General features: G+C 45.4%; 1 protein-coding gene across 3 annotated transcripts in view; it reads left to right on the top strand.

Moving 5' to 3' along the window:
* Nucleotides 1-26,814, top strand: part of TAFA4 (TAFA chemokine like family member 4) — a 273,487-nt gene that overhangs the window by 49,672 nt on the left and 197,001 nt on the right. For all 3 annotated transcript variants that reach the window (XR_004537412.1, XR_004537411.1, XM_033926732.1), the window contains exon 3: nucleotides 15,134-15,269. Coding sequence is in view for 1 of the 3 variants with exons in the window: in XM_033926732.1 (XP_033782623.1) it covers nucleotides 15,190-15,269 (80 nt within the window). In the remaining 2 variants the exon portion in view is untranslated. The remainder of the gene's footprint in view (nucleotides 1-15,133; nucleotides 15,270-26,814) is intronic.

The following is a 26,814-nucleotide window of genomic DNA, read 5'->3' as shown; positions in this document are numbered from 1 at the left end:
CCTCCTAAATAGAAAGAGGGGGGGTTGGGGGTTCCCTGTTCTCATTTGTGGAGCTGTATTTTTTTCTAAACACCTAATTTGTTTTAGGTAAAGGGCAGGCGTGTCATAGCTAGAGGTGATCCGATCATAGGACCATTTAAGACAGGGATCTCAAAGTCCCTCCTCGAAGGCCGCAATCCAGTCGGGGTTTCAGGATTTCCCCAATGAATATGCATGAGATCTATTTGCATGCCCTGCTTTCATTGTATGCTAATAGATCTCATGCATATTCACTGGGGAAATCCTGAAAACCCGACTGGATTGCGGCCCTCGAGGAGGGACTTTGACACCCCTGTCCTACATTAACCACGTCTGCTTCTATGACAGGGGTCTCAAAGTCCCTCCTCGAGGGCCGCAATCCAGTCGGGTTTTCAGGATTTCCCCAATGAATATGCATGAGATCTATTTGCATGCCCTGCTTTCATTGTATGCTAATAGATCTCATGCATATTCACTGGGGAAATCCTGAAAACCCGACTGGATTGCGGCCCTCGAGGAGGGACTTTGACACCCCTGTCCTACATTAACCACGTCTGCTTCTATGACAGGGATCTCAAAGTCCCTCCTCGAGGGCCGCAATCCAGTCAGATTTTCAGGATTTCCCCAATGAATATGCATTGAAAGCAGTGCGTGCCCATAGATCTCATGCATATTCATTGGGGAAATCCTGAAAACTTGACTGGATTGCGGCCTTCGAGGAGGGACTTTGAGACCCCCGATTTAAGATAAGGGTGGTTTTCTCTCTTCATAGCATGGCTTGATGGTTTGTTTTTTATATAATTTTTGATTTTGAGTTAGAGATGCACATTTTTTTGGGAGGGATTCTTTGTTAGGTTATTCATGAAGCACGTATAGGTTATAGGCAATTTTGAAGCCGTTAACACGAAACAGGTAGGTAGGGTGGGACAGGTGTCAGTGATTACAACTTGGAATCAGGATGTGGATCTGAAATAATATATAGATTATAGGAGGTCTTATGATCGGATCACCTCCAGCTATGACACGCCTGCCCTTTACCTAAAACAAATTAGGTGTTTAGAAAAAATAATAATAAATAGTTTTTGTATTTTTACCCTTATGGGAATAGGTAAACATCTAAATTGATTACATCTAAGTTAGCCTAGTTCAGGCAGCTTGTATATCCCAAAGGTTTTTTTCTTGTAACATCCATGATATACCCGTGTTTTGCTTTACACTGTTTAAAAAGAGTAAACAATTGATTTTCATTTACCTGTTCAACTCCATTCTGGATTTTCTAGACCTCTTATCTCCAAAAGTCCTAACTGGGCAAATTGGCTATGTGAAAACCGCCCAAATATCCAAATCCCTGCAGGCAGTGGCAAAGTAAAGGGGTGTGCGAGGTGGGGGTGGTCTGCCCCGGGCGCCATGTTGGTGGGGGCGCCGGCACCCCTCCTTCTCTCTGTCCCCCCACCGTCTCTTCCCATTCCTCCCCCTCGTGCACGTCCCCCCATTCCTCTAATTGAAGTTGTTCACGGCGGTCAACCATGTGCTCTTTGTGGCTCTCCCGCTGATGTCACTTCCGGGTGCCACGCATAGGAAGTGATGTTGGAGGAAGAGCTGACGGGGTCGCGAGGAGCACGTGGTTGACTGTCACGAGCAACAACTTCAATTAGAGGTATGAGGAAAGGGGGGGGGGGGCACGCAGCAGGTGGGATCTGGGGAGGGGGGCACATGCCAGGAGATGAGGGCAGGGAGGGTCACCACCACCCCGAGCACCAGGTTAAAGCTGAGAGTTGTTGCTTTGACTGTAGCTACCCTTTGCAACTCTCGGCAAATATGTAAACTGCCTAGTGGTTGAGTCTGCATGAACAGTTAGCAAATGATCCCATTTGAGACGGTATAGTAAAAATGCAACTTGTAAGAATATTTTGTTTTATGGGCCATGGTGTACAGAAAGGTCCCGAGTCTATAAAGTCCGGCATGGATATCGGGGCCTAATTTAACAGCAGTGGTCTTAATTAGTGCCTATATTGACACTTAACATCTCAAAATCAGCTTTAATTGGACTTAATTGAAAGTTAGGTGCCTAACTCAAAAATCCCGAGTCTATATAAATGTAGGCACATAGATCAAAGCACCATGGGTCATGGGTGTCTTTTTAGCTAGGCACCTCTTTGTGGATCAGGTGCTTTTAGGCTCTATCGGTGCCTATCTCTAGGCATAGAATACTCCGGTATAAATTGAGGATGCCTAAAAGTTAGGATGCTGATTGCCGTCTAAGCATGCTTAGACGATATTAAGCATGATTAGAATTACCAGGAGTTCATCTGCATATGTGTGGATATAACATGATAATGTCACATGAATGTGTGCGTGGATGCGCTCCTGCCCGACAGTGATTTGTTCCAAGCTTTTCAAGTGCCGGGTTTTGAAAAGCCGTACGGGGAAATCCAGTGGCATAGCCAGCCAATTTTGGATGGGCCTGAGCCCAAAGTGTACGAGCCTTTCTCTTTCCCTCCCTTCCCACCCCTTCAGCCCATGGAGCCTCTCTCTTCCTCTCCAGCCACCAGCAGTGAATCCTATATGCTGCTGGTGGCTGACCCAAAAGCTTTCCCTGTGACACAAAATGCAAATGTGTCAAAGGGAAGGCTTCCTGGCTGCTAGGTGGAGGGCTTGAGGTTATATTGGGCAGGCTAGGCATGTCTGTGCCCTCGATGGTCTGGACTCAAATGTTGTAACCAATGGTCGGTCACAGAATGGAACAGAAGAGTTGCTAAATTAAGTTCAATGCTTCTCAAGGCCACAAGGTGGCAGCCTTGTTACATCAAAGAGAAACTCAGTTTGCAACACTTCACTGGAACCCAACACTAGTTAAAACTAATATTTTTGCTATTCCTTACTGGAAAAAAATGGTTGGTATCTCCCAAGACAGCTTGAAACGTAATTCTTTGATTTACCAAACATCCTATAAGTTATTTTTCTAATTAAAAATATCAACTAGATATGTTCCCCCCCCCCCCATATCGTTATAGTAATTCTTAACTCTTAACTTTTTCCTCTTGAATCTTGGTGCAGAATTATTAAACCTAAATTTTAATTTAGTTCAGAGTCATGCCGCCTTGTATATGCTTGATTTCAAAAATAGGAAAAAAATATGTGCCGATCTGTGCAATTACTTTTTCCAATTTAAGCACGGTACAGTTATGAGTGCTACATACGTTAAATAATTTGATAACTACGTTTTCGTCATAAGCTAAAAAAGAAAAATATTGGGACGAATTAAGGTCAACTAGTTATTGAAAATGCATTTGACACCCTGTTTTCATTACTGGAAAACTTAAAATGAAACATGTCTAAAGAAGATCTTCTAATTAAGAAAAAAAACTCAGCAGTAGCAATAATTAGTCCTTTAGAGATTTAAAGGCAATCTCCATTTCCCTTTGCTTTTCTGTATCTGAAGCACTGGGCATGATCCTTTGGACAATGTGCAGACACTCTGATACTCTCTTCATAAGGGTGAGTAAAGTAGCGTTTTGTCATGTCTTACTTCAAGTTTAATGCTGATCTCTTTGACATTAACGCTAATTAATATCTATCATTGCTACTCTGTTAATTTTATTTCTGTGAAAAGAGAGAGAGAGAAAAGTGTATTTTGCAACCTTTTATGAAATCATCCATAATTTGCAATGTTCTAGCCTGGTATTTACAAGTTAGTTCTCACATCCTTCACAAATGTCGAACTCTTCTTTTCTGTTCAAAATATCTCTTTTTTTTTTCTTTAACGCGTTAATAGATGAAGTGCAGAAAATACATCTGTTAAGGCAAACTTAGGGCCTCCCTTACAAAGCGTGCGGCTACAGTTCTGAAACCCTTTAAATCTCTATGCGCTTTGGGGCCGTTACCGCAGCAGCCTGCGCTAAACGGCTTCGTAAGAGAGGCCCTTAGCATCAAGTTTTTCTTTTGCTGAGCCGTATATTTCGAGCAAGGTGACTTGTAATCATCTTTCTACCCTCTTCCTGCTGACATCTAAGGGTGTATCAAAATCAGAGATGCCCTCGGGAAAGGTTTAATCAATTCAGGAACTGAATTGACTATAAAACAGTGAATGACTTGCAAACTAATCACAGATACTGTTCTGATTATCTTTTAAAACTGACGTTAAGTCACTGTTCTTTGTAGCTGAGCCCTAAACCAAGGTGAGGGAGGACAGCTAAGGTGGATTCAAGAAAAAAACAAAGATGACTAAAATGACCTTTTTTAAGTTGTGAAAAAAGAGAGGCTATAATTGCCCTCCAGTCTGGCTCGTTATATATGCTGCTTTTCTTTACTAGAATAGGGTTTGAAGTATAATGTTGTCAGTATGGCATTTTCTAAGAATGCACCAGCTTTTTAAGAAATAATTCATGGCCAAGAAATAGTAGTTGATGTCCATTGATTTCAATAAAAAAATTAGTGCTATCATCTTAACAATATGATATAAATGATTTTTGCAGACTAAGCAACAGTGTCTGTTTGGCTTCGCTGTAGATCACCATCGGTCTGTCTTTTCCTAGGTTTGCCTGAATCCCTTTTCCTGTAACCTATGTTATACATTACTTGCAGTCTAGAGTTTAAGGATAACCTAAAGAAGACAGTATATAGCTCATAAAAATATATTAATACCATCTCCAACTTCTTTCCATCGTGTATCCAACATGGCAGCACACCTCTGCCTGAGACTGAAATGATTTCAGCTGAGAAGGCTGTTAGACTTAACTGAAATGTACTACAGTTAAGAAAAAAATAATCATGGTTTTAGTGCATTTTACACAGGTTTGTTTTTTTTTTTGTTTCGTCTTGCCTGATTTTTCCTTCTGTGTCTCTTTACCTCTTCCCAAAGTCAATGGAGATGAAACCTTTGGACCAATAAATGCATTATTTTAAAGCTATGCAAGCAAAACACTGACTTCCTGGCTGTTTTTGGTCCCAGTGGGCTCAAAATCTATCTAATGTACCGGGGGCAATTGGGGGGGGAGATTAAATGACTTGCCCAAGGTCATAAAAGGCAGTGTGGGTTTGAACCCACAACTTCAAGGAGCTGAGGCTGTAGCTTTAACCACTGCAACATACCCTCCCTGAGATGGGGAGTTTGAGCCCAGTGCTGGTCCTTGTGACCCTGGGTAAAAGTCACTTAATCCTCCTTTGCCCCAGGTACTTTAGGTAGATTGTGAGTCCACTGGGACAGACGGGGGGGAAAAATGCATGAATACCTGAATAAAACTCGTATGAACTGTTCTGAGCTCCCCTGGAAGAACAGTATAGATAAATGAATAAATAAATAGTGTGAAAGTTTCAGCCTCTCATAGCCAGAGCTGGTACTGTGACATCATAATGCCTCCATTCCACCAATAAGCCAACCTCATCAGTGAAGTCGCAATGGCTTGATTGTCCTATACTTGGCTCACATTTGATTTCTGAGGTTGTGGGTTCAAACCCATGCTGGTCCTTGTGACCCTAGGCAAGTCACTTAATCCTCCACTGGACAGACAGGGAAAAATGCTTGAGTACCTAATGTCAAAAACACTTAGGCAAATCTCCATTGATAGGGGCAGTATATAAATAAACTGGAAAACTCAGAAACCTGTTCCAGATGTAACTCAAGGTGAGTTACATTCAGGCACACTGGGCACTTTCCAGTCCATGGAAGGCTTACAATCTGTATTTGTACCTGAGGCAATGGAGAGTGGAGTGATTTGCATAAACATCACAAGGCCTGGAAGTGGGATTGAATGTTGACTTCCCTGGTTCTTAGGCTGATGCTTTAACCATTAGGCTACTTCTCCACTCCCACCTACCCTTCTTATTCAACATCAGTATGGAGTACAATACAATATTCAACATTTAACCACCTAAACATTAAAAAGTAGTCTAAAGGTTTTGCCACAAAAGCTTGATGATCATTAAGTCACTAGGCCTCAGAACATGATATGATGGCATCTTAAGTCTCTTAGAGAGAGGAAGAGATAATGGTTACTGTGGATGGGCAGACTGGATGGGCCATTTGGCCTTTATCTGCCATCATGTTTCTGTGTAAGTCTATAGGTATGGAAGGTTTATCTGTTTCATACAAACATCTTTCTTCCCTTCGTAATGAAATCAGTTTAGATTAGAAGTCCTCTCGTAGTACCAAGAAAAGGATGGATCATGCAAAGAGAGTCTTCGTAGACGTAGAAATATGGGGGGAAAAATTCCTGGTGATTCATAATTTCATCTTGGACTTAAGGAGTTTAATTTTATGTGTAATATGTTTATTAATTTTTCAAAGAGGAAACAATACACACAAGCACATGAAACATGGTGTACAACAAAACAGTTGAATACAGACTCTCTCCCATAATTCATCGAAGTTTAATTTTATAATGGGGAACTTGTGAAGAGGATAAGTAGGCACCTTTGGCACTGTTTTAAGGAGACAGACACATGCCCCTATGTTTATAGTTAACAATTTATTTGAAACTTGCTATATCGCATAAGGCTAACAGATCTCAGCAGTTTGCATATCAAAAATAAAAGGTCAGATTGAAAGCAACTACAATAATGATAGAACAGGACACAATCATTCATAAGAGACACAGTCTGTGTCCCATAGATGGTGATTTAGTGTAGGATGGGCTGGTGAGCACATGAGGATGTTACTGGCCAGACTTTATGGTAGATATCATGCAAACAGGATGGTTGGATAGGCTGGAGTGAGGTTGGACGGCAACTTCAGCATTTGGAACCTAGGACAATACCAGGTGGACTTTATATGACCCAGAAATATTAAAGAAGAGACAAGTTAATGTAATCATGTATTTGTAATGGGTATAACTAATAGGCAGACTGGATGGATCATCCAGGTCTTTATCTGCCGTCATTTACTAGGTTACCTGGCAGAAACCCAAAGAGTAGCAACATTCTAGAACTGAGATTGTGATGTCATAATGCCTCATTCCACCAATGGCTAAGAGTCAACCTCGGCAGTGATGTCAGAAGGGCTTGATTAGATGGTAACTTCAGCATTTGGAACCTAGGACAATACCAAATGGACTTTATATGACCCAGAAATATCAAAGAAGAGACTAGTGAATTTAATCATATTTGTAATGGGTATAATGGGCAGACTGGATGGACTGGACCGTTCAGGTTTCAAGTTTTGTGGGGGGTTTTTTTCTTTCAAGTTTTATTAAAATGTGATTTTGTCGCCTATCTGCCGTCATTAACTGCGTTACTACTTCTAGGTCCCTCCTCTTGCTTCTTGTCCCCTTCCCCTACTACTTTCCCCTTCCTCTTTGATCTGTCGCCATGAGCCTGTGTAGGTATGTGCGATTCACAAATGGAAGATTAGATTAGACTGTTACTAACGATAGGAAAGTGTCAGACATAGGGAAGGGGTAGAAATAGAAGACAGGAAAAAACAGTAGCAGGTTAAGTTGAACAAGCTTAGGCTGAAACTGTTAGTTTTATATGCGATGTTCACAAGACAAATTTTTAAGGCGACTTTCAACGATTTAAAGGATAGCTCACCTCGGAGATAGAGTGGAGGAGAATTCCAGGAGAAGGCTACGATGAAGTAAAAACCATGATGCCTGGTAGAATCAAGTTATGCTAATCTAGAGTAGAGTAGGACTTAGCAGTGGTCATTTATCACGCAAAGAAGTCGGACAGGAGAGTATAGGATGGTAAAGAATTGCTAGATAATCTAGGTCGCCTATTCTGTGTGCTTTGAAACTAAGGGCTCCTTTTACTAAGGTGAGCAAGTGTTTTTAACGCGTGCTGCTAAAAACCATCACTGGCATAAGCATCAAAACTGCACCTTGCATGCAGGCGTGGGAATTTGCAATTGCTTGAGACCAGATGTAAATATTTGCACGGAAGTTCATTTTATGATTTGATTTATGAACTTGGGGAGTCAATATTTAAAGCAATGAATTGGGGCAGGAGAGGCTTCTGCAAGATTCAATTACCTTATGCAGGCCGGTATTCAGCAGCAGTGAACCAGAATGCCAGCCATGAATCCATGGAGCACGTCCCCCAAAATATGGACATAGGATTGAGTCCTGAATGCCTAGATTCGGAATTATCTGCAGTAAAACCGGGGGATGGGATGTCTTGCCTACACTTTCTTGCTGATCCAGCATTTTGCAGAAGGGAACACTATCTATGGTTGATGGTAGTTTTTTTTTTTTAATCGATCCATTACTAGCAATGAATGTCGACATTAACCTCTTATCGAACATCACCATGAAGTGCACTCGATGCAGAAATTCTGGAGGTAGAGAAAAAAAATGTTTTCTCCGACTTCAGCCAAGCTCTTGTAGCTAGTTACGATGCCAATTTGGAATGAGAAAATCTAGGGGATAGGTTTTTCTTCATGTTACTGTGGAACCCCTCACTCCTTTATTTTCTGCATTGAGTATGTCGTACCTGCACTATGAGCTGTTTTCAAGTGTCTTTCTGCTGGGGCTTAATTTTAAAATAAGCCCAGGGTTGTTCCCTATCTGCCTCTTATGAAATTAGCTTAAAAAATAAAAATGACTTATTGGAGAAGAAATACAAATAAGATTATACAAATGTGAACGTCTCAGAAAAATATACAGTACAACGCTGATTATCCAAATTCCAATTATCCGGATGCACAATTGTCTAGATCAGGGGTAGGCAATCCCGGTCCTCGAGAGCCAAAGGCAGGTCAGGTTTTCAGGATATCCACAATAAATATGCATGAGATAGATTTGCATCTCAAGGAGGCGGAGCATGCAAACCCATCTCGTACATATTCATTGTGGATATCCTGAAAACTTGACCTGCCTTTGGCTCTCGAGGACTGGACTTGCCTACCCCTGATCTAAACTGATGCTGGAGTTCATGTGCTTGGTTGGACTTGGGGTGGGCATTTGACCATCACATCCTCATCGGGCAACTCTGGTTTTCTATGTCTGTTTTCATTGTAGTTTTTTCCCTAATGTTTGCTATGGATTAAGGGTGGCTAAGGATTTGACAGCATAATTAAATGAGCTTCTTGCTCTTAGCTTGCACTAGTGTCATCCTGGAAACATATTCCATTCATAATACCACAACTATATCTCTCAATGCCGCTCTCTCTTCTTAATAAATTGCTTTAGTCAAACTATCAGGGTTTCAGACATGCCATTTGGTCACCACACAATTGTTTGTGTGTTTGCTTGGTTGCCAAAATTCTTCTCACTGGCTATGGCGTCTTCACTAGCCCCTACTCAATATGTTTCACAATTTTTTGGTTTTTTTTAAAAGTGCTTCATTATATCTCAAACTTATCAAAGTGCTTAATGTCAATAACTTAACCGTTATAAAAACTGATTAAAACTTATCTTATTATATTCTTTTTCTTGATGATCTTATCTCATCGGGAAAGGGACCTGTCGTATCCGACATGTTTCGCCGACAGGCTGCTTCAAGAAAAGGTCCCCCCTTCACAACTTATTCTGCACCATCTCAATCCATATTCCAAGCACTTCCTCTGCCTATTTCAAATGTTAAGAGTGGCGCACTTTCCATATCTAAGCATAGTAAGACTTATATGCGAGAGAATGGGGACTGCTCAGGTGTTTTTGAGAAACCCAGTACCTCTTTGCAGCCTTTTTATTTAAATGCAGTAAATGAAATATTTGTATTTCTCTAGTGCGGCAAAAAGTATGTTCACCTCAGTTAGGTCTCTGATCCCTAATAATTGCAGATTCCTCAGGCAATAACTGCTCTTTTCCCTGTCACGTGCTTTCACATTTAATTCAGTTGTATTTTTATCTGGGTTTTTTTTTAATCGAGCTCTGTGCATTTGCATATTGCTTCTTGAGATTTCAGCAAATCGGTCGTAGAGACCTCATTCTGCAAAAATCTCATTTTGATCATTTTAGCAGATAAAATCTGCAAGTATAGGAAACCATTTTGGTAATAAAATAAGAATGTCAGTGACTGGAGCAACAAAGATTTATTTTATTAATTTTACACATTCTGAGAGAGAATAAGAATAAAGGTAATAAGATGTGCCTTATACTGTATATTAAATGCTTTAATGTTTCAAGGGCAAGGGAAGGACATTTGTAATGTGTTTTCTTGACCTTGAGCGTTGCTATGGACACCAGCAGGAAGGCCTTTACAGTATTTTGTTCGTTCTTCAGGCAGGATTTCTAATTGTTGTGACAGAAATATAGTGGCGTAAATATCAGAAAAGGTTATGTTGATTATTCAGCAGGCAAAAACGACACAAATTCAGAGCAATTGCAGAGTGTCAAATTTCTGATAATCCGAGGTCACGTCACATGACAAAGGGGTGTCCAACCTGCAGCCCCGTGAAGTATTTTGTGCGGCCTCGGTCGAGGGTGATGCAGTGTTTTCCTCTGCTGCCCCTGGGTGTTTACTGTCTTGCCAGCTCCCTCCTCTGTCTTGCTGCAGCGTTTGCGCGCGTGTGCAGCCCCAGAATCAATTTTTTTTTTCAGCCGATGCGGCCCAGGGAAGCCAAAAGGTTGGACACCCCTGCTATAGACGGTGCCGTTAGCAGCCGGCGTAAAAGTGGCTGCTGATCACGTGTCGATCATGCGACAGCACCTGGTATTCTGCGATGGGAGACTGAACGTTAAGAAAATTGAAAACGCAATTATTTTGCCAATGCCTTTCTGTGCTAACGCTATTCTCTGTTAATGCCTTCCTGTCCTGTAAATGATTTTATGGGATTTTGTGTTTCCATCTTAGGATGAATTTAAAAGAAGATTTTAATAACGATACCGTTAATGTTTTTTTTGTGCTTGTCTTGTTGAAACATGTTTAGCATTTCTCAAATATGTATGCATAGTTTTTATGTGGTATATACATCATATATAATAAAACCCTACCTCACGCATGCGCACTCCTATCTGCGTGCTTCCATGATCAGTAGGTCTGTGGCCGCAGGAGTGCGCATGCGCGAGTCCCCAGCCATACTTCCCAGCACCTACCACTCACCAGCAGTGCTCCCTCTAAGCGGGCGGGTGTTGTGAGCAAACTTTTTTCGCTGTGCGCTAAAAATATTGGGCGCCAGCAAGTTATGAGCCAACTCGCCCGATTCTCCTCTCGCTGCCCTGCCATCTGCCGTACGCCGTGCGCTGTGACGAGAAACTTGTGCGCTGCGATGTAATATTTTGTGCGCCAGCGCACAAGAGCGCAGCTTAGCGGGAACACTGCTCACCAGCAGGACTGGACGCCAGCGCTGGACTCCCTGCTCTCCATGTCGGCTCCTCTCACCAGCCGCACCAGCGTCGGAGAAGGCTTCCGACGCTGGCGGGATCGAGAGGAGCCGCGGCGACACCTCATGGGGTGGGAAGGGAAAGCCCAAAACACTCAAGCCGCGAAGGGATGCCGCGGTCCCGACTCCAAACCAGCTGATTCCAGCAGCGTGTGCAGCACTCTACACACGCTGCTTCGGGGCCTTTTACTGCCCTGATTTGCTCTGCTGCGTGTCTGATGATGTCATCAGGGACGTGACAGGGCAGTAAAAGGCCCCGAAGCAGCATGTGTAGAGTGCTGCACACGCTGCTGGAATCGGCAGGTTTGTCGGACCGTGGGAAGTGAAGGGTGGGGGCGGCAAGGGACTAAGGGAGCAGGCAAGACCAAGGGAAGGGAAAGGGGGGGTAAGGGAAACACTGCTGCTGCACAGGGAAGTTGTGTGGGGTGGGAGGAAATGCTGCTGTGGCTGCTGCACAGGGAAGGGGGGATCTAAATGCTGCTGTACAAGGAAGTAGTGGAGGGGGAGGGAATGCTAGGGACATGGAGGGGGAGGGAATGCTGCTGTGGCTGCTGCACAGGGAAGTGGTGGGTGGGGGGGGGACAGATGGATAGAAAGAAAACCAGACAGCAAGAGGAAGGAAGGTAGACAGAAAAAAGAAGAAAGGCACAGGGGCAGAGAGAGACACAGAAAGACAGGCAGACATATATTCTAACACCCGTTAATGTAATGGGCTAAAATACTAGTTTTTTAAATAAATAAATGTAGGCCAGGGTTTTCAAGGCCTATATTTCCAGTGCCTACCTTTTGACATGAATTGCGCCCTCAGAGGCGTTTTACGTGCCTAATGCCACTTCCAGTGTTAACACACAAAACAGAGGGAGACCACAGTAAAGGAAAAAAAAAAATCCAAAGATAAAAACAGACTTTGTCGATGTCCTGAAAGATGATTTTTATTCGCTCTTCGTAATAAAAATACAAATAAGTCTGAATTTGTAATACACGTATGGGTGTCCTGACGGACCCTACACAGTCCGTGATTCGGCCAGACCGCCTTCCTCGGGGGTCCGGATGATGTAGGGTACAAAAATAAAAAAAAAGAGCAAAACAATGTACATGTCTTTGAGCATAAAACCTGAAAATGGCTTTAAACAAGCAGAGTGGCGCGTAAAATCGCAGTGTTAGCCATAAAACGCCTCCGTAGGCAAGATTCTGGTGCTGGTTTGGGGTTTTTTGTTTTGTTTTTTAATAGGTGCCAGTAGGCGCCTTGAAATTCCTTTTAGAATGTCTTTTGTGGTTTATGGTTTTTATTTATAGTTTGCTTTGTACAAAGTACATGCATATTAAAATATACAACCAAACAAATACAAGACCATACAAATAATCATAAATACAATATAAAAATACCACATTACCATAACTATAAAATAAATAAAATCATTATACTGTTCCCCATCAATTGGCCTCAAGTAAAAAAAAAAACAAAAAACAAAATGCTTCACCATACCATGTTGCATTTAGGTGTCGGTAGGATGCTTAAGTTGAGGCGCCATTTTTTTTTAGAATACGGGCCTTGTTGCTATGCTTATGAATAGCAGAAGGATCCTGCCTTAGAAAATCATTTCTGATCCAGAATTTCATAAATTCAGACGTAAAAGCAACCCGTCAAAAACAGTGTGGAACTCTGCAGAGGGTATCCAGAGCAATTTTTTTTTTCTTGGTCTTTTGAAATGTGTGTTTTTCTCTTTCATAAGAATTTCATAAGCCATCGATGTGGAGCCCTAATGGAAGGGGGTGGGGGGGGGGGAAGGAATGTAATTCTTTTGATTTTGTTGTGAGAGCAATTGTTTTTGTTAGTTAGGTAACTATCTATGCATTAGCAGTTCATAATGAAGTTTGTCCCTTATTAGTTCTTTTCAACTATATTGTCCAACTATATTGTATTTTTCTCTTAGTAAAAACAATTCAAAGAAACAAAAAAAATTGGGTGCATAACTTTTAGTTCCAGTTAGTGTCAACTGTAAGATGTTAATTGGCAAATACCGAGCTTATGTGAAAATAAGTCAGGGGTCTTTTATTAATTTGTGCTCTAAGAAATGCACTAGGACTTATTTTCGGGAAATCATCTCTCCCTTCCTCTCCTCCACCCCAATTCTTCCTCTTTTCTTACTCTCCCCCCCCCTATGTGCAGCATCTTTCCTTGCCTCCCAAAACAGCGGCAGTGCTCGGAACGGGCTGTTCCGCAGCCTTCCCCGCTGGGGCCTTCCGTCTGCCGCATCACTGATGACGTCATCAGCGATACAGCAGAAGGAAGGCCCTGGCGGTGAAAGCAATGAAGCAGCCCATTCAGAGTGCTGCCACCACTGCTGTTTTGGAGGCTTCAGAGTGGAGGTATGTCAGGCTCACGGTGGGAAGTTTGGTGGGGTTCCGCTGCACAGAGGGATTGGCGGGAGGGATAGTAAGACGCTGCAGAGGGAAAGCCTGGCCCCAGCAGGGAAGGCTGCAAAGCAGCCCATTCAGAGTGCTGCTGCTGTTTTTGGAGGTCTTGGGAGCTGCTGCACAAGGGGATGGGTGAGATGCGAGGATAGATACTGTACATGGGGGGGAGAGAAAGAAAAGAGGAAGAATTGGGGTGGAGGAGAGGAAGAGAGATGATTGGCAAATCGGGTAGCACTAGTGTCAGGGATGAATTTGGGTGTGTCGGGGTGGCTTCGGGGGTCTTTCTTAACTAGGGCTTATATTAGGAGTATCTTTAAAAATCATGTAGGTCATTGAATAGCCAGTTGCTTTAGATGTGAATTTGCGATCTGCATCCCAACTTCCACGGCAACGAATTTGGAAGAATGCCACTTACATGTACCATTACAGAATAGAATTTAGGCACCCTGCTGGTACTTAATTATGCATGTAAATGCTAATATCTGAAAACTAATGCATGCGAGGAGCTGGAAAATCAGCAAAAGGAGCTCTTAGCTAGCAAAAATTTAAATTAATTGGGTGGTAGGTGCTTTTGGGTAGCTGCCTGGCCCAAGGCACCTACCAGAAAGTGGTCGTGGTTATGGGTGGACCGTGGACAGATCTCGGGCGTGTTTTGTGGCTAGGCATGTAAATTGGACAAGAAAATCCTGGCATAAATAGGAGGCGTCTAAGATTTTGATGCCTGTTGGTGTGTTTAAGTCACATTTTAAGTGCTGCTAGGCGTGATTCTTTAAAAGGTGCTTAACTGAAGATTGACAGCCGCTATGCGCCACGTTCTTAGAATCAGGGTCACAGTATAAAAGCAAAGAAAGATGACCTGCAATACTGATGGGAAATCTAATTGTCCCCTAGTGAATTTTATGAAATATCAATGTGAAATTTCAGATGCACTTACATACCGCCTCTCAAGGTTATCTAAGCAGTTTCACAATTAAGCATTATTCCCCGTCTGCCCTGTTGGCCTCGCAGTCTATCTAACGTAGCTGGGGCAATGAAGGATTGAGTGATTTGCCCAGGGTCACAAGGAGTAGCTTGGGATTTGAACCCACCATCTCGAGGTGCTGAGGCTGTAGCTCTAACCACGAGTATACACCTTCCCGCGTAGTTTGCCTGTGTTCTTGGGAAGAGGGGCGTGTAGGATAAGAATGACTTATTGGCAGTAGGGCACCTACCTTTTTTTTTTTTTTTTTTGAGGCGTGCTTTGCCTGTGTTTGAGAGGGTGTTCTTTCCCTTTGGAATTTTCTAGATAGCTTGGGCTGAAGCTTCAAGCACGATTGAATTTGTGAGTTGCCTTTCGCTGTGAGTGGCGCACAGCTAGAGAATTGCTTTGGAACTTGGGCTGTGTTTCACATCACCTTTTCAAACACTAATTGCTGTCTTATTCCTGTTTTTTCTTTGTAGGTACCTTACGGGGAAGAAATTCTCTGAAATGCAGAAATGGTTGATTGTAGTTGCAAATGGGAATGTGGAGTAACTCTGAAGCACATACTGAAATAATTGCACTTGACTGGAATAAAATCCATGTGAAGTCCCCAAGGTGAGACGATTCTTTTACCTTGGGTGTGTAAGGAAGGAGGATTCTGGGTTCTGGCTGGATAAGTTGCACTTTTTAGCTTGGCAAAGTAGTCCTTTTATTGCTTGAAAAGCAAACAGATTTTCGCTTTTGTTTTAAATTATATTTTAATTCACGTCAAGTAAAATAGCTATTTTTCCAAGCAGAGGCTGTCTCCTAAGTATAGCCTTGGAATGTGTTGCATTATATCACATCGGTATCTGACGCTATGAACTTGATCAGCTTTGACTGATGGAACAAGTCAGTTGGACGCTATAATTGTATCAGCCGTTAAAATGCACTTACTTTTTCAGTAAATTCTGGCTTGGGTTTGCAAATTAAGTCGTGTAAATTCTTACTTTAATTGTCTAGGAGCTTGAATTATCTACTCGTCAGTGGTCCGTGGTTCGTTCCAGATCCGTTTGTGAACTAATTAGTTACCCCCCCCCTATACTAAACCGCGATAGCGGTTATTAGCGCAGGGAGCCGCGCTGAATGCTTTGCGCTGCTCCCGAAGCTCAGAGTTCGGGAACAGCGCAAAGTATTCAGCGTGGCTCCCTGCGCTAATAACCACTATTGCGGTTTAGTAAAAAAGTGTGTGTGTGGGGGGGGTTAATAGCTTTTAACAGTCGATGCTAATTGGCAGTCATTTAGGTTTCTACGCAGATCTGCCCTGCACCCAATTTTATAAAATATGCAAGTAAATTTTATAGTGTGCAACTCGAAAGGGGACGTGGGCATGGGCAGGTCAGCGGCGTTACCAGAAATTTCTTATAGAATGTTATCCCAGGACAAGCAGGCATGATATTCTCACATGTGGGTGACGTCATCTACGGAGCCCCGGCGCGGACAGCTTTTCAAGCAAACTTGCTAGAAGTTTCAAGTTTGCACACTGCACCACGCATGTGCGTGCCTTCTGCCCACTAGAGGGCGCATCCCACCTCGTGGTCCTCAGTTCAAATTTTTCCGCGGAGCAAGAAAGCCCTGTGGATCTGAGCTCCAGTGTTTTTGCCTTCTAGCTGCCGCGTTTAGTTTGTTTATTGATCGGATTAATCGCGGTGCTGCTTTATTTTTCGTCCGTTTTACAAAAAAAAAAAAAAAAAAAAAAAAATAATAATAATTGTTTTTCGTTGGGCTCCGGGGGCTCCCGGAAGCCTGAGCCGGGGAACGTCGGTCGTTCCCGGCCTTCTTCTTTTTCTCGTCGATGTCCCGTCCTGTTACGGGATTCAAGAAATGCAGCCGGTGTGAGAGACTACTCTCCATCACCGACCCTCACCGGTGGTGCATTGTCTGTCTTGGGCCCGAACATCCAACAGCCTCGTGTGATCGCTGTGCTACCTTCCAGAACAGGGCCCTCCGTCGCCGTAAGGCCAGAATGGCGGAATTGTTCGCCGTCGACGCGCCGCCCAAGGCCTCGACGTCGGCCTCGGCTTCGGCCCCGGCCTTGACCTCGGCCTCGGCGTCCTCGGGGGCCTCGGCGTCGCCTCGGCCCTCATCTTCGAAGCCGTCGTCATCGAAGCCAACTTCGGGTAAGTCCTCTGTTCCATCCCCTTCAGCAAAGAAGCCATCCTCGAGTCAGGCCAAAGCGGGTGGGTCGACCCCGACCCCGCATCGGACCTCGACTCCGCACACCCCGAGGGAATACTCGAGACCGAGGTCGCCCTCCAGGGAGTGTGCCCCGGACTCGGAACTCCCCACCTTCGTGGGGATTCCGGCCTTCCAGGATCTCCTTCGAGCCTTGATCTCATCGGAGCTGTCGGGAGCCCTGGAAGTGCTGCAGCGTGCTGCGGGCCCGGCGGCGTCGACCTCGGCCGGGGCGCCCCCGGCCTCGGAGGCCCCGGTCTCGGCTCCCTCGACCTCGGGAGCCCCGGCCTCGGCGACCTCGGTCTCGGGTATTGCGGCCCCGTCCACCTCGGCCTCGGCCCCGCCCCGGACCTCGACCTCGGGGGAGCCTCCTGAGCGCAGTGTCCGCCCAAAAGAAAAGTTCCGCAGAGTGCGCCGACTTTCCTCCTCGGCTTCGGGATCTTCCCCGGACGCCTCGCCCTCGAGGCGACCTCGGACGAGGCGCCGATCGAGGAAGCCTAAGCGACCCCGAGGCTCGCCTCGGCGCGATCGTTCCTCGTCGTTCGGGGGCGAGGCGCTGCAGGTGTCGGAGTTGCGCCTCGATAATCCGAGGCTCCTCCGCTCACCCCGGGGAAAGTCTTCCCGTGCCGCCTCGCCGAGGAAACGGGAGAGGACCCCACGGACCCCGGGATCCTCCCCCAGGGACTCCCCTAGGAGGATGATTTCACCCTCCCCCTCGAGGGCCGTGGAGAGAGGATCCTGGGATTCAGGATCGGTTAGGAATCCTCAGTATTCCCATGAGGCCTCCCCCCGCTCCTCGGCGGAACGGTCGAGAACCCCGTCCCCCCAGGCTAGGCCGTCCTCCTTCTCATCTTTTGTCCAGGACATGGCCCAAGCCCTGGGGATTGACCTGATGGTAGGTTCCAAATATTCCAAGGAATTTCTAGAGGAACAGGACCTTCCCACTCCCCCTAGAGAGGTACCTAGACTCCCTCTCAACAGTGTCCTCCTGCAGACCTGGCTGAAGAACTTGTCGAGCCCTCTTACAGGCACGTCTGTCCCGTCAAAAATGGAATCAAAGTATAGGACGATTCCCCCGAAAGGGTTTGATAAGGCGCAGCTCTCCCACCAGTCCCTCCTGGTGGAATCTGCCCTTAAAAAATCACAGCCCTCACGGGTTTCTGCGGCGGTTCCACCCGGCAGGGAGGGGCGGACCCTGGACAAGTTTGGCCGTCGCCTCTATTCAAACACTCTGATGGCCACCAGAGTTCTAAATTACTCCTTCACCTTTTCCTCCTACTTGCGTGGGATGGTGAAGGACCTTCCTCAATATCGGAACTCGTTACCGGACTCCCAAAGAGCAGGATTCGATAAGTTTATGTCCAACCTGTCTCAATTGCGGTTGTACCTATTCCATTCAGTGTACGACACCTTTGAGCTGGTTTCGAGGGTGTCGGCCCTCGCAGTGGCCATGCGCCGCTTGGCCTGGCTTCGCACCCTCGACATGGACCCAAACCTGCAGGAACGTCTTGCAGACCTGCCCTGTGTCGGGTCCGAGTTATTTGACGAGTCTTTGGAGGCGGCGACCAAGCGGTTGTCGGAACAGGAACGCTCTTTAGCATCCCTGGTCCGCCCCAAACCTAGGCCCCCGCCGCAGAAACCTTTCCGGCCTCCGCCGCGCCGGTACCCCCAGAAGTCGACCCCGTCTTTCTCAAGACCGCCTCCGAGACGTCCGTCTCAACGAGGCAGAGGGGGACAAACCCAAGCCCCGGCGCAGGGCCCTTCTAAGCCCGCGCCTTCCTTTTGACGGGCTGAGCGGACGGGGCGGGTTCCCCTCCGCACCTTCACCAGAACCCCTTCCCATCGGGGGGCGTCTTCGGTCCTTCCGGAAGGCATGGACCGCGATTACCTCAGACGCTTGGGTGCTCCGGATCGTCTCCGAAGGCTACTCGCTCAATTTTGTGTCCTCGCCACCGGACAGTCCCCCAAATTTAGCCTTGTGCAACCGGTCGCAACTACCGACCCTTCTGACCGAAGCCAAGGCTCTCCTGAAGCTTCGGGCGGTCGAGCCGGTCCCCAAGGACCAGTGGGGGACGGGATTTTACTCCCGTTACTTTTTGGTCCCAAAAAAGACCGGGGACATGCGCCCCATACTCGACCTCAGGAAGCTCAACAAATGCCTGGCCAGGGAGAAATTTCGAATGCTATCTCTCCCGGTCTTGTATCCTCTTTTGGAGGAAGGGGACTGGATGTGCTCCCTCGACTTGAAGGAAGCATATACCCATGTCCCGGTGCACCCCACCTGCCGAAAATTCTTACGATTCCAGGTGGGAGACCTACACCTCCAGTACAGAGTCCTGCCCTTCGGCCTGGCCGCGTCCCCACGAGTATTCACGAAGTGCATGGTAGTAGTGGCGGCAGCCCTGAGGTCTCGCGGGCTCCATGTGTTCCCTTACCTGGACGACTGGCTCATCAAAGCCCCGACCAGGGAGGAGGTTATCTCAGCGACCCGACAGTCTATTGCCTTCCTGCAAACCCTCGGATTCGAGATAAACTTTCCAAAGTCTCAGTTGAGGCCGGCTCAGTCTCTTCAATTCATAGGTGCGGTGCTGGACACGGTGCGCCTGCGCTCCTACCTTCCGACCCAACGGTTGGAAGTCTTGGTACGGATGAGCCGCCAGGTCTCTCAACTACCAAGGGTGTCGGCCAAGCGCATGATGATGCTGCTCGGCCATATGGCCTCGACGGTACACGTCACGCCATTTGCGAGGCTGCATCTGAGGATCCCTCAGTATACACTCGCATCACAATGGCGCCAGGAGTGCGATCCGGAGTCGCGCCTCATTTCGGTGACTCCGCTTTTGCGGAAATCGCTAAGTTGGTGGACAGACTCTTCAAATCTGTCCACGGGACTAATGTTTCGCACTCCCCCATTTCGCAAGATCCTGACCACGGACTCCTCGGACTACGCGTGGGGAGCCCACCTCGACGGTCTTCGCACACAGGGCCTGTGGTCGGCAGAGGACCGTCGCTGTCACATCAACGTGCTAGAGCTTCGGGCCATCTTCCTAGCACTTCGAGCCTTCGTTCACGTAGTACAGGACCAGGTGGTCCTCGTCCGCACGGACAACCAAGTAGCAATGTACTATGTGAACAAACAGGGGGGAACGGGGTCGTGGCCCCTCTGCTCCGAGGCCCTTCGCCTCTGGGAGTGGGCGGCCTCCCGGAACATCTTCCTCCGGGCGGTCTACATCCAAGGGGAACTGAATTGTCTGGCGGACAAACTCAGTCGACTCCTGCAACCCCACGAGTGGACTCTACACTCAGCAGTTCTGCACGAGGTCTTCGCTCGCTGGGGAACGCCACAGGTAGATCTGTTCGCCTCTCCGGAGACACACAAACTACCACTGTATTGCTCTCGGATGTACTCGCGGGATCGTCTGGAGGCGGATGCCTTCCTTCTCGATTGGGACGGGAAGTTCCTCTATGCATTCCCTCCTTTCCCTCTGATCATGCGAACGTTGGTACATCTCAGATCGTCCACGGCCACGATGATTCTCATAGCTCCTCGGTGGCCGCGTCAGAACTGGTTCTCCCTACTGCTCCAACTCAGCGCCAGGGAACCCCTTCTTCTGCCTGTCTGTCCTTCTCTGCTATCTCAGAATCAAGGATCCATGTTACATCCCAATCTGCAGTCATTGCACCTGACAGCTTGGTTTCTTGTTCCCTGACCCCTCCGGACCTGTCTCAATCAGTGAGGGAAGTGCTGGAAGCCTCCCGCAAGATCTCGACGAGGCTTTGCTATTCGCAGAAATGGACCAGGTTTTCCACCTGGTGCTCATCTTTCCTCCTGGACCCGGTATCGGCCCCGGTACCCTCGGTTCTGGACTACTTATTCCATTTGTCGCGCTCTGGCCTGAAAACCACTTCGGTGCGTGTCCATCTTAGTGCGATTTCCGCCTTCCACCAACACCTGGATGGACGCCCTCTGTCTCTCCATCCCTTGGTGACACGCTTCATGAAAGGATTACTCAGGGTTTGTCCCCCGCTCAAACCTCCCCCAGTCGTATGGAATTTGAATGTGGTTTTAGCTCAACTGATGAAACCACCCTTTGAGCCACTCAACAAGTCCCTCTTGAAATTTCTGACTTGGAAGGTGGTGTTTCTGATTGCCCTCACCTCCGCTAGGCGGATTGGGGAACTACAAGCCTTGGTTGCGGACCCACCCTTCACCGTATTCCATCATGACAAGGTGGTCCTCCGCACCCATCCTAAGTTCGTCCCGAAGGTTGTTTCTGATTTCCACCTCAATCAGTCCATTGTCCTTCCTGTGTTCTTCCCTAAGCCCCACTCCCATCCTGGCGAGACGGCGCTTCACACGCTTGACTGTAAGAGGGCGTTGGCATTTTACCTTCAACGCACCAAGTCCCATCGGAAGGTCCCGCAATTATTCTTGTCCTTCGATCCCAATCGATTAGGGCACCCAGTTTCCAAGCGCACTCTGTCTAACTGGTTGGCGGCGTGCATTTCCCTTTGCTATACTCAGGCTGGCCTTCCTCCCCCGGGTCGAGTCACGGGGCACAAGGTCCGAGCAATGGCAGCTTCGATAGCCTCCCTCCGTTCCACCCCGATGGAAGACATATGTAAGGCTGCCACTTGGTCTTCGGTTCATACATTCACCTCTCACTACTGTCTGGACACTCTGTCCAGGAATGACGGCCGGTTTGGCCAGTCAGTTTTACAAAATCTGTTTTCTTAAATTTGCCATCCTCCCACCTGCCCTTTTTGGTTTGGCTTGGAGGTCACCCACATGTGAGAATATCATGCCTGCTTGTCCTGGGATAAAGCACAGTTACTTACCGTAACAGGTGTTATCCAGGGACAGCAGGCATATATTCTCACAACCCGCCCACCTCCCCGGGGATGGCTTCTAAGCTAGTTATGGAACTGAGGACCACGAGGTGGGATGCGCCCTCTAGTGGGCAGAAGGCACGCACATGCGTGGTGCAGTGTGCAAACTTGAAACTTCTAGCAAGTTTGCTTGAAAAGCTGTCCGCGCCGGGGCTCCGTAGATGACGTCACCCACATGTGAGAATATATGCCTGCTGTCCCTGGATAACACCTGTTACGGTAAGTAACTGTGCTTTATAGAATAGGGTCTTTTATGCTCCCCCAATTGCCGTTAGTTGTGGATTAGAGGTCTCTGGAAGGTACAGGAAAAGTTTATTTAACAATATAAACCATGAAAGCACATATGACATAAAACAATACCATACATATAATTCAAAAAGACAACTCTAGGTACGTACATATGTCACTTACGGATACGAAAGCCAGACACTTTGGAAACAAGACAGAAAGACGATTGACTCATTTGAGCTTTGGTGCTGGAGAAGAATTTTTGTGTGCCGTGGACCGCAAGAAAAACAAAACAAATTGATTCTGGAAGAGATCAAACCGGCTGTGCCACTCAAAGCCCAAATGATAGTCACGACTGTCTTATTTTGGTCACATTGTCAGAAGTAGCCTGCTTCAGGAGTCTTCAAAGTGATATAAATTGATATATCCACTAATGTACAAACTTTCAAGTCCCTGATAGTGTTAAAATCTTTTGACAGAAATTACAGGAGCCAAAAGGTATCCTGGGCAGGCCACTGTGGCTGAAACATGTACATGTCGAGTCATTGAGTTTTTGGATGAATAAAAGGACATTTATGAAATAGATTTGAGTCCACCAGTCTATATTAGGACATTTCCATTCCTTGTTTTGTAACATATACTTAAAAAATGCACCTCTGATAAGAGCCTTTCCATCCTTTTTGGTGGTGGACCCCAACACGGTCCGTGTTTCGGCTTTAAAAGCCTTCCTCAGGGGGTATATAGATATGGACCAGTAGATGGCGCCACAATGCAGGAAATTAAACCAAAAAGGAATGCATTTCCTGCATCGTGGCACCATCTACTGGGCCATATCTATATACCCCTGAGGAAGGCTTTTAAAAGGCGAAACAGGGACCGTGTTGGGGTCCACCACAAAAAAGGATTGAAAGAGATACGAGTATGTTATACATGTATTAGTTTATGTATTTTTAATAACCAACTTAGGGGCCAAGTAGTTTGACTTGTGACTCCTTTTTGTTATCTATTTTCACACGTGGGGTTACGTTTCCTTTGTGTTGTGGAATCTATTCATCTATTTACTATCTGTCATGGTTTGGTAAATAGACCTTTGTCGCGTTGGCTGATGGTGTTGTATGAATTTCTGATTCACCTTAAGGTTTTATAAAGAATAGCCACAGTTCTTATTTCATTGGTTGTAACTGAATTGTTCAGCATTTTACTTTAGGCAGGGTTTTGTACAGTTTCTCCCAGATTGCTTAGTAAAAATGACTTTGGAAATGACTTCTGACAAAGTTGCTTCTCTTCTAAGATTGTAAATGGGCACAATTGCTTTAGGGTGTCCCTTCATCTCGCCACTTGGCCGAGCTGTAACCTAAATTTTTCTTTTGAACAGCTGTTCAAACTCGGTTTCCAGAATTTGTTCAGATGGAGGAAAAAGATATGTACCAGAACGGTTTTGTGGCATAGAATGGAAGGTTATGAGGGTGTTATAACCATTCACGCAAGATAAAGGAATTGACAAAGACAGGTGGCACCTTGTAGACTCGCCAATTTATTAAGGCATGAGCTTTTGAGATCCAGAATCGACGTCTTCCAGTGCATCAGAATGCAGTTTTCGTAGGAAGTTAGTGATGTCATGAAGTTAGCTAGGAGTGCTGGTGTAGAGTTACCCGATTCTCCTTTGGGGAAAATCCAGACCCATGGCCATGCCCCCAGGACTGCCAAGTTCTGCCTCTTTCCCACCCTGTTACACCCTCCTGCCCCCAGATAGCATCCGCGCATGCGTGGACACCACGCAATGACACACATGCTCAGATGCCCCTTCCCGATGCGATTATAACATAACATAAATCTTTATTTTTATACAACACAAGCCTTTGAGTTCTAAGCGGTTTGCAGAGTAAAACAAATTCAACAATAATATTTAGTAATTAAGGATTTAAATAATAGCAACAGAGGAAGAATGAGGGTGAAATAGTGAATAAGAGAGATTGTCGGGGAGCTTTTTAAAACCCGGACCCCCAGACGTGTCCTCCAAAAGGAGATGTCCGGAGAAATCCGGATGTCTGGCAACCCTATGCTGGTGACACAGGGTCTGAAGATGGCGTCCATGTAGCCAAAAAATGGCCAAAAACAAAACCCCAAATTACCAAACCCAAATTGTCATGATTTCACAAAAAATTATAAAGTATGTGTGTATATATGTAAGTTTAAGTTTTATTACCATTTGATGAATCGCTTATATAAAATTTCTAAGCGATGAACAACTTAAAAAGCCACTAGTTAGTGGTCAAACAAATAATAGGGTACAAAAGACAACGTACATAATAAATATAACAACTAACAATTTTTCTTGCAGTCAGATTAAAGACAGACATGATCAAAGGAAAGGGGGGAAAAGTTACAATTCATTCTATATTGAAAAGTACATAAATGGGAAAAAACGAGAGGGAGGGAGAGTTGATTTCTGAAACAAAGTATGGAGAGTACGAAATAAAAATATTAAATATTAAAAGCATCTTGAAACAAAAAAGTTTTCAAAAGTTTTTTAAAAGAGGTATGATCTTTTTCATTTCTGATATAATGTGGCAATGAATTCCACAGTTTAGGAGCCATAACAGAAAACATGTCACTTCTTCTTGTGCCCACAATTTACAGATATGTATAGATATGGAGAGAGAGAGAGAGAACCCAATTAAGAGAAAAGAGGAAGACCTCAGTGCTGGGGGGAACTGCACCATATTATACTTTGCAGTAAATCCCGCAGGCAGACAACTCATATTGATTATGCAAAATGAAGCCTAAATGAATTATTTTTATGACTTTTTTCGTGAGCAGTGAAAAAGAAAATTGAATGAAAATAGGACTGAAAGGGGAGAATTTGAAAATAAGTGTGTGTTCACTTTTTCACATTATTTTTACACACTATCATTGAGTATTTCATACACGGAGGAGATATGTTGTACGGCGCGAACTCGTTTAGGCTTCATTTTGCATAATTGATACGAGTTGTCTGCCCGCGGGGTTTACTGCAAGGTTTGATCTGGTGCAGTTTCCCCCAGTACCAAGGTCTTCCTCTTTTCTCTTAATAGTGTACACTATTTAGAGAATTTTTGTGCAATATTCCCCATCTTATTTAATACTGTGTTTGGGGTTACTAGCCTCCTCACTTTTCTCTATATGTACATCCATATAGCCAGACATTCCCTCTGGGCATCCAGGCTTTCCTGGTTTGTGTATCTTGCAAATCTGTTTGCACATTTTAGTAGGGAATCCCTTCAAGAGATTGCCTACTGTAGTTTCTTTAGGTATTCTTCTTTGGGTTTGAAGGCAGAGGCTAGTAAAATATTGTGTTGGAGAGTCGTCTCTTGGCTACTCGTGTACACTTCGATCTGTTCATGAAGACCACAACTCTTTCATTGTTGGATTCTTCAATAATGAAGTCGGGATTTTTATCAGAGTTCTCCCATTCCATGTGACTGAAGTTATGGGGCAAGTTATCTCAATGCCCTGCCATTCTATAGACAAATCAAGTCCAGCATATTACGTTTCATCTGGATAAAGGAAAAGCAATAAGCTTCCTCTCAGAATAGGGGAAAACAGGACTCCGAAGACTTCAGTTCAAGAAATAAATTTGTGCCTAGATGATGGAGTGTCGTCTAACATAAATTTTAATACAGATTTGTTGGGTATTACATTATATTACATTACATTAGTGACTTCTATTCCGCTTGTACCTTGCGGTTCTAAGCGGATTACATTGAAAGATAACTGGACATTTCCAGGAAGTTACATTACATTGAAAGATAACTGGACATTTCCAGGAAGTTACATTATATTGCGAGGTAGTTGGTTTCAAGTATGTGGAACGTTCGGTTGTAGTATTAGTGACAGGAGCAATTTAAGAATGAACTTGAAACCTGGTTTAAGTCTGACGCATCCATTCGTTTGGCGAAGTCTTCTTATGCATTCTTCCAAAATCCGATGAAAAATTAAAAGTTGGTTGAACCGGTACAATGAATCTTTGGACGTTCAGGCTTACCCAATGAACCTTTTTTTAGACCTCTTATTACAATATTATGATGACTGAAAGAAGGACTGCCTGAAAGCTAAATTAATAATGTATTGCTGCAGTTACCCCAAGATCGCTATTCTATAAAGGATGCTTAGAGTTGGCGCCATTTACAGAATAGGGTGCATTGCCAGGATCATTGCTGATTTTGGGCATAAGGATTTATACTAGTTGAAACATGGTGTAACATCAGGCACCTAACCCCCCCCCCCCCCCCACACACACACTTTTACAAAGCTGCAGTTGCAACTGTCATGTGGCAAACTGTCATGTGGCGTGGCAAACTGTCATGTGGCATGGCAAACTGTCATGTGGCAAACTCTCTGGCACCCTTTAAATCCCTATGAGCGTTGGAGCAATTACCACAGCTTTAACCGCTCCAGCGGCTTTGTAAAAAGAGCCCTGTACTGAGTACAGATTCAAATTCTATAACACTGCGTGCATCTTTGAGTGTCTCAGACCCATCCATGCCCCTCCAATAGCCACGCCCCCTTTTGAAGTGTGCCTTTAGAAAATGTACATGCGCATCAGTAGAGAATAGTGCTTGGCAAGATGCTTGCGTCAATCCAAATAGCTGCCAATTTATGCCGACAATTGATTCAGTGCCCAATTTTTGGCACTAAGGCCCCCATTCTCTAATCGGCACCATTTAAATGGCATTTTTAACCGAGTTAAAGTCGGCGCCAGAACCGCGCCTTCGTAGGTGCTTTAGGCCGGCTAATGCCACTGTGGGCTTGGTTATGCCGGAAGTGTCGTCGTGCGGCCTAAAGCACC

The sequence above is a fragment of the Geotrypetes seraphini genome, chromosome 17 (assembly GCF_902459505.1).
Source record: "Geotrypetes seraphini chromosome 17, aGeoSer1.1, whole genome shotgun sequence".
Lineage (NCBI taxonomy): Eukaryota > Metazoa > Chordata > Amphibia > Gymnophiona > Dermophiidae > Geotrypetes > Geotrypetes seraphini.
Note: the sequence above shows the minus strand (reverse complement) of the source record. Positions and strands in the feature narration are given on the sequence as shown.